General features: G+C 42.3%; 1 protein-coding gene across 1 annotated transcript in view; it reads left to right on the top strand.

Annotated features, from left to right (window-relative positions):
• Positions 1 to 8,708, top strand: part of tns2a (tensin 2a) — a 42,101-nt gene that overhangs the window by 3,488 nt on the left and 29,905 nt on the right. The window contains exons 2-3 of the mRNA XM_019862921.1: positions 4,518 to 4,623; positions 5,072 to 5,109. Of these exons, the coding sequence (XP_019718480.1) occupies positions 4,518 to 4,623; positions 5,072 to 5,109 (144 nt within the window). The remainder of the gene's footprint in view (positions 1 to 4,517; positions 4,624 to 5,071; positions 5,110 to 8,708) is intronic.

Here is an 8,708-nt window from a genome sequence, read left to right as displayed (position 1 = left end):
CACACACTGTCTCACACACACACACACACACACACACACACACACAGAAATTAACACACGTGTAATAACTGGAGTGGATGCTGGCATCCTGATAGCGACCCATGTCACGGCATTTCAATGGAGGGTGGGACTTACTTACATAAGCATGATATCACAAACAAACCAATGAATGAGTACAGTCACTTTTTTTTTTCAAAAGTAAAGTAAAACAGTCGTTTTAGGTAGGCTATGTTCCTTGAAATTGCAGCACGCGCTGTAACTTTCTGATCTGTTGTCGAATTCCATTTCTTTGGCTATTTCACTACAGCAAAACAGTAGCGAAACTGACTCACAAATAATTTCTGAATCTTATTATTCTGTTTCTCTCAAGGTATCTTGTCAGTCCTCCACCAATGTCAAAGTTGCGGACCACCCTTCAATACAATTCTTTAAGGAGAACGCTGTTGATTCTGGAGGCTGTTTGATGCAAAGTGCACCCTGTCATTAACGAGTGACCAGTCCAGGGTGTAGTCTGATTTTCTAACGAAATTGGGTGGGATAGCTTCCTGCTCATTCCAAAATTTAACAGTCAGGATGATTTGCTGATCACGCTCCACTGTAAGTAACAAAAAGCGCACACCTCATCTTGAATGGCAAACCATTGAAAAGACACACGTGTGTGTCCTGCGTCGTTGTCACTGATCATCTGTGACCTAATCTGAGGTCATGGTATCCAGTCAGCCCTCCCACACAACGGCCACCCTTGTCCTACTATATGGCTATTTTTAGAAAGTAAAAAAAAAAAAAAACAAGGGAAAAAGTGAGGAAGCTTCCAGGGATGGAGCACCCCAATGGCCCTCTCAGTGCCGATGTGACCTAATCTGAGGTCATGGTATCCAGTCAGCCCTCCCACACAACGGCCACCCTTGTCCTACTATATGGCTATTTTTAGAAAGTAAAAAAAAAAAAAACAAGGGAAGAAGTGAGGAAGCTTCCAGGGATGGAGCACACCAATGGCCCTCTCAGTGTCGATGTGTTTGTTTAGTCATGTGCATGCGTGCACCTTGCCTTCTGTGTACCTCGCTTGTACATATGCACAGCCCCTCCTTCCCCGAGTCCTGCATAGGGTGGAATTTCGGGATAGACAGCATCTCTTTGACTTTAAAATCTCTGCTTCGTCTCGCTGCTTGAGGAACTGAAAAAGAGCCTCTTGTGTGTGTGTGTGTGTGTGTGTGTGTGTGTGTGTGTGTGTGTGTGTGTGTGTGCTTAGCATATGTTGATGAGGGGTCGTGTTGTATCCTGGCATATGGGGTGATGCAGAGACGGGAATAGGAATAATTTCCACTGACTTTTTACAAAAAGGCTGCTTGGCACAATTAGTGCTTCTTTTTTGGGATGGCAATGCCAAAGAAAATTAGATAGACAGAGCTTCATTCTAAAAATTATTAGAAAAATAGCACTATAAGACCGACGAGGTATGCATGGCAGGCATCGATGAACTGTCAGTTGTCAAAGATGCGATGGCCTGAAAAAAAAGCCCAAAGCGTCGGCAAAATGTTAAGACAGAGGGTAAAACATGTTTCTATTTATAAATGGTATTAAAGGAGATGTTATATGCATTTGTTGAATCACTGAAAGCAGTTCTCAGGTTTTCACGAAAAGATCTTTGAATTCTTTGGTAGAGGCCACAGCGCAATCTTCTGGATCGGATGGGTCACTGCAATCCGAATGCACATACCGTATATCTCTCCTTGTCAGTTAGATGTTTTTTTTTTTTCACATTCCAACCAGTGCTTGAAACCTCTGAAAATCTAAACACTGAGTTTTTAATGTTGCAATCATGCTCCTGACTTCAAATGTAAATATTTTTGATAGTGGTGGAAAACAATAATTTTCCCGTCATAAATGAATCGATTAATTAGTAGATAAAAGACAAAATTGTTCCAAGCGAATAAACATGCAGTTTGGTTAAGCTGTTGAAGTTGTGGGAAACCTTGAAAGGATGTGAAGAGATAATTAGATCGAACCACGTATGAAACAAATCTGAAATGTTTACATCAAGTGGCACTGAGTGCAAATGCAGACGAGTCTCAGCTGTGGGATGCTTTGTAGCTTGCTGAAAAGGATGTTCGTGTCCATTACTACAAAGAGTCCCAAATGGCAGACAGACATAGTCTGCTTTATTGTGGTGATGCATTCACATTGTGGGTCAATCATTTCATTTGTCTCATTTTGGATGCGTTTTATCCATCAGCAGTAAAAAAATCTAACGAGAAACAGTCTTGAGTATTATCTCCAATGGTGACAGTAATTATGATCCTGGCGCCCGGATTGTTTTCGCGTTGTACCAGCTGTTTTCCCTTTCCTCCGCTGTAATTCTTTCGCAAAGTTGTTGAAATGCTCAAATGTTTGGATCATTTGTAGATCACCTTCAAAGTAGTGATGGCGTCGTCTTTAGTAAGAAGAATAACCAGACATCAACAATCTTAATGGTCTATATCAGGGACAGTTTGCTTCATATTTTAATCTAGCACAACGAGCAGTTACATGATCAAGAGGCCATTTTGTTATGTTCATTTGACATCCACCACCCCCATCCCACAAAACCGGTGAAATAAAGTAAAATATTCAATTTCTTCTTTCCTATAATGTTATGTTAGCAATAGCCTTGGTGCTAATATTACTGAACTTTCTCGCTCCCTAAATGATCCAACACGCTTGCCTTTCAAAACACTAATACTATTACTCACAAATATTATAACACAGCCAGCATCTGCACACTAGCTAGCTAGCTAGCTAGCTAGCTGTTTTTTTCTGAATTAGAAAACTTTTGTAAGTAATTTGGACTTGGCAGAAGTTTGTGATCTACTGCGTGTCATCCTAGCTCCCTACTGTTACTTGAACATATTTATTTTGTAGGCTTCTCCAAACCCAAATCTCAACTCTCTTTTAACAGCATATATGAGGCTAACTATAATTTAAGAATCGCACATTGTTGGTGTTAGTGAAACCACAGTAGTGACATAACTATTAAAAATAAGGTTTTGGCAGCAATCCTCTGTTTTAGCGGAATAAAGAGCACAATATAAAGCCAACCACAGGCAGCCGTAGTCAGACCGTTCTCCATAACTCGGCATTATCTTGTAGCTAGTTTCCCACCGATTGGCTAGCTGGAAGCAGCTTTACCTCACATAGCAACTTCTATTTGATTGACATTTCCCACGTTCAAACTAAGGCGGTAAAAAATTCAAGCCATTTGCCCTGTTGCTCTGCCTTGGTCAAATGGCATGTCAGGATTTATTTACTTGTGGTGCAAGTAGAGGAGACTAAGGCTTTTGCCACCCTAAAAGCACCTGTGATGTCATGGTGACATGTGGGAACAGATCGTGTTTCGATTCTACTGCAGTGTACGCAAATCATCATGCGTTATTGATTTGAATGAAGTGAATATCCCATTAGAAATCCTTCCCAAAGTATGACAGGCATATATTTAATAAGTGGTATCACTTTTCCCTCCCCAACATGTTACATAACCAATCAGACCCAACCCGTGTGCCTACCGCTCACTCTCCGTGCACTTCTACGAAGAGCCTCTGAACGCAGCTGGCAGTGGGCAATGCCAACAAGCAGGCAGCTGTCCAAACAATGACCAGCCTCGAAAGTCGAGTGGAGCCTCGGGATCATGGAAAAAGTGCGCAAACAACTTAGTGTCTTTGTTACCAAGGATTTACCTCAGAGGAAACAAAAATTCTCTTGTGTAGATGAGTCAAACAAGGTTTTAAAAGGTGTTTCTTGTACAGAGAGACGAGGCTCCTTCACTTCTGTCATTCCTCGCCCTCCTTTGCTCACTTTGTATCTAAGCACTGTATAAATTTGTAGATTGTATTTATTTTCATAATTTTTAACTCCACATCTTTTATTCAACCTGTTCGAAATTAACCCCTGAATTCAGGGCTTGACACTGCAAGCAAAATGGTCACAAATGCTACCAATGGGAATTTCATCTGGTCCTGTTGGTGCGAGTGCATATTTTTCAATGCTCCCACCAACACAGGCACTGTTTTAGACAGTGTGATTAAAAATCGCCTCATTTTTCAGTCTTCCGTAATGTCCGCATATGCGCCAAGCGCGTTGGACGCTCTTCCATCCATAAAACATTTCAGCACGGTATGCGTTCCACGCATGCACATTGGTCCAAGATGGACGCTCTTCCATCCATAAAACATTTCAGCACGTCGGTATGCGTCCAAGAGTCCCCGTTTGTCTACGCACTGCATGCATGTGCATTTATATTACAAGTAACGACCCCATGAAAGGAAAAAAAAAAAAAAAGGTGCGACCGAATCAAGTGCTCGTGCAACCAACTCAGGTAGTTGGTAGCACTGTGAATTGGATTGAATCTGGTCACGGGCTGCGAGGCAACCGTGTTGTTCGGTATGACCTCCAGGTTCTTTGATGCACTCCCTCCAACGGCCGGATGCGTTAGCGGTGTTTAAAAAATGGCTTTTCTGATCATTCTTTTGTTTGTGTCCGACTAGTCAGCGAAGGGGGAGCCTCACGCCTTCAAGGAGAAGACCTTCAAGAAGAGGCGTCAGTGCACTGTGTGTCACCAGAATGTGGACAACCTCGGCTCCTTCTGCAGAGGTAATGTCGGCCTTTAGTAAACTGATGTGCCGGAATGAATCTGAAGGAATGAGGGGGGATGTGGGGGGGGATGTTTTGTCCTAACTTCAGCACATCATGAGACCACGAGGACTCATTGTAAAAGGTCACCATGAGCCAAAGTCACAGCGCATAAGAAAACGCTTATTAAACACTTACGTCATTCCGGATAGCCTGACGGTACATGGACTAGAGAGAGAACAACTTGAGCTTGTTTTCATCTGGATTCAGAAGGAATTCCAATTTTCAGGGCTACATTCACAAGCTTTGTAGCATGACTCAACATCTTTTGGCTATCGGACGTCATGATGTCCATTTCGATTATGTAATTGTGCTTAACTTCGGTTTTCTTTTTTTGACCAGTGGAGAAAGAGTATGACTGTGTTCTTATTTTTCTTTTCCTTTCTGTGTGTCCCCCTTTCCTTCTCAGTCTGTAAGACAGCCACTCACAGGAAGTGCGAGAGCAAGGTAAGATTCAAATTGGCAAAGTTAATGTGAGAACTTGTGGGTGTGTGTTATACAGCAACGTCTTGCACATTATAAAACAGTTGTACCTCTACTGATGAAATTAATTGTTTCTGGAAGAAATTTAGCCTCATGGCCCGAGGGGTGAATGACGAGGACGCTGCATAGACACATATCTATCTATGTACACACATAGACACGGACGTTAGAAGTCCCTCTTAGCCAATGGGATGCCGGGATGATGCTCGGTAATAGCCAGTAACAGAGCAGCTATAAGTACGTGGCGTTCAGGAAACTCGTAGCTGCGAGTAGCAGGCCGTACTGTATTTTTACCTTTCATGTCTTGAAATTTCTTTCGTAACAAGAGGCAATATTTTCCTGTTGAGATGTTTCGTAACTTGAAAATTTTGTATGAAGAGACGTTCGTAAGTAGAGGTACCACTGTATTAAAAAAAGTGTGTGTGTGGGGGTTGTGGGGGGGATTAATATTGTCTATAGTCAGCAAAAAAAAAAAAAAAAAAAAAAACAGCGAAAACAAGAACATATACGTAAATGATGTTTAACATGAAAGACCAACAGCTTAAAATCTTTTTCGGAAAGTGCAATGACACCGTTGAAATAGTTTTAGGAGACCAACGATTCACACAACAGTAACAGTTTGAACTAAAAGTAAATGTTAATGCTATAGAAACACCAGTGGCATTTGATACGGCTTTAGCTTCACCTGAAGACGAACGGCTGATTAAAATGCTCCTAGTAGTCATGCCAAAAGCAAATTCATTGCCATGACGTCCACTAGCCAGAAGTTGAGCAGCCCTGTGTTTGTTTGCACCCTAAGCCTGTGGCTAGAGCGTGACTAAGCTTCTTATCCTTCACCTGTATGATAGGGAATCTTAAAAATTGCCTCATCAAATGACCTGCATTTGATTATTTTCATGTTTTATAATTAATAGCTAGTTTTGAACCGAATTCAAGGAAAATTTGGAGCAACTTTCCACAAGCCAAATGAAATGATGTCGAGTACCTCATATGACCCGCAGGGCTTGAGTTGGACACGAGGTATACTTTTAATAGTGAATGTGTCACATCAATAAGCATAGTAGATGCACTATTTGCAGTTAAGTGTTCGAATAGAGCACAGTGGGTGCAGAAGTCTGGAGACGTGCGCTAATGCAGTAGCCGCCCTGTCACATTCCTCAGAAAGAGCTGCAAGCTCGTTCCATAGCCGCCCTGCTGCCTCTGTGAAAGGCTCATTGATGGAGGGATGCTCTAATGAATAGACAGAGTTGAGTTAGGGATGGGGGGTTGAGGGTGGGGGGTGTGGCAGCCATGCTTGGAGTGGGTAAGAGTGGGTAGGTTGAGGTCTATCAAATCCTCTTTTCACTGTATTCTCCGGAATGGACAGAAAATTGCTTCGTATTATTCATATCAGGTGTTAAAAAGTTATCGTGTTTTCGTCTTTCTTCAGCTCAAATGTGGACATTGCGTTTTTTTCATGAGTTGTGCTAATAATCTTGTTTGTCTTCGAACCACACAAGATGGCTTCTTAGATCTACAGAATCAGAATCATTTTTATTGGCCAAGGAATTTGTCTCCATATATAGCATAGGCTACACTCGTATTGCAAAAACAAGCAGCTACGAGAAACTAAAGACATGACATATAAGTGAAGAAAGACTTTGCTTCATGTTACCATTGTGCAGTCGTACCACCCAATGACAGCCGTGTGATGTGAACAGTCATCAAGCGGAGATAATGTGAGCAGTGATGCCATACTTACAATACGATGACAGTTGTGCAGTTGGTGCAGATAATCGTTGCGTTGTTGTTGCTATTAATATTATTGTTTTTGTTGTTATTATTATTAGGAATTAAATTTAATTTTTAAGTTTTTTTTTTCTGGATATGGATATTGATACATTGAAGAGGAGAGGCTAGCAGGCTAGCTTCACTTAAAAACATGCTGACACCTCTGTTCTATCTGTAGGTGAAACCAGCCAAAACGTCAAACAGTGCTGTTAGGACTGAAGTGTTTACGCCATACCACACGGCATGCCGTCATCAAACCTCTCGATCACTCTGTCAGTCAATCAATCAATCGATCAATGTAATTTTGTCCGTCTTATGCAGTATCAACGTGACAGATGTTTACAAGCGGATAGTCAGAAACCCATTTAACAAAATCTTCATAACATGCATGCAGTGGTGTGAAATCCACGTCCGGAAAGTAAAATCTTGGCCACAGTTTGGCTTTGGCCACAGGTGCTTCGACTCAACTGGCAGGCAAATGAGCTCTAAACGAGCCGGTTGAGAAGAAGCACATGTGGCCAAAGCCAAACTGTGGCCGAGTTTTTACTTTCTGAACCTGGAGTTCACACCTCTGCGTGCATCCGTAACATGGCATCCAGGACAAACGTACCGGTAGTTGAGATTCAGTACAGCAGCAATTTCTGGAATAAGCTGCCCTGTCGTCGTTCTCCACATGCATTTTGCTTGATGATATCAATCGCCTCTGGATGCCCAGGAAAGGAGTGGTCGGATATGGCAGGGGTGAAGGGGCCTCTGGGCGCCATTTTTAACCTCGAAGGAGGCTGGGAGGTGATATATTCAGATTCGTTTTAGCGTAGGTGGAGTTTGGTGGTCCAAGGCCTTTTCATCAGCCTGGTTTTGGATGTCGGTAAACAGCTGTTACAAGTGTGATAAGTTCAAGGTGTTTCCTTTCTTGCACTTCATTCCCATTTGGCGCCGCCTCGCTACATGCAGTGTACTATATGCGTGTTTTGACACGGGATGTCCGCCACCTTTACATCCTGCTTCTAGTTGTCACCTTGGTGACTCATCTTTCTTTCTACCTTTTTTTTTTTAACTGAACGGTTGAGTATCATGTGTGTCCATTCTCACGAAAAAGAAGATAAAATTGACTTTCTTCTGCTAAAATATTTCATTCCTCTTTTGTCATTCTTTCCCCAAATCTTTGCCCACCGTGTCGACGGCGTGCAGCTGGCTCATCTCTATCCTCTTAAAACGCACAGCTTCCAAAAAAGCCATTTTATTTTGGGCATGCTTCTTTCTTCCGAGAACAGACCTTTCTTATCTTGATCCCCAGTGGAAAATTGGCGTCCATTGGGCCTGCTGCATGAGGCCCAGGGGCAAAGATGTGGAGAGAAATTTGGAACAAGACAATGAGAGAAACGGGGAGGAGGGAAAAGTGGGAACAGTGGGAGAAGGAAGGATTAAGTTTTATGAAATGCAACCTTTGACAAGTTGACTGGCCCGTCTGTATAATTGGCAAAGAGTGGGAATTTCCGCTGGCCTAACAGAAAACTTCATCAAAAGCTCTTTTGCACTGCCTGGAAAGAGAAAGAAGCAATTTGTGCCTTTTTTTCACTCCCCCCGTGTCATTTTTCATAGAAAATCACAGACACAAATCAGGGTGCAAAGGCAACCTGGCAATTTTCAGTTTTGGGAGGTGCATCCGTAACAGCGGCATGCAGGGCACCAACTTTGTGTCAGGATGTTGGGATGAAAAAGCAAACTGCTGTCTTCAGTTGCGGCTCTAATGGGATAATGCAAAAAAGAAAAAAAAATATCTGCAAAATAAC

The sequence above is a fragment of the Hippocampus comes genome, unplaced genomic scaffold, assembly GCF_001891065.2.
Source record: "Hippocampus comes isolate QL1 unplaced genomic scaffold, H_comes_QL1_v1.1 scaffold1, whole genome shotgun sequence".
NCBI lineage: Eukaryota > Metazoa > Chordata > Actinopteri > Syngnathiformes > Syngnathidae > Hippocampus > Hippocampus comes.
The sequence above is the reverse complement of the archived record's forward strand: the minus strand, read 5'-3'. Positions and strand labels throughout refer to the sequence as shown.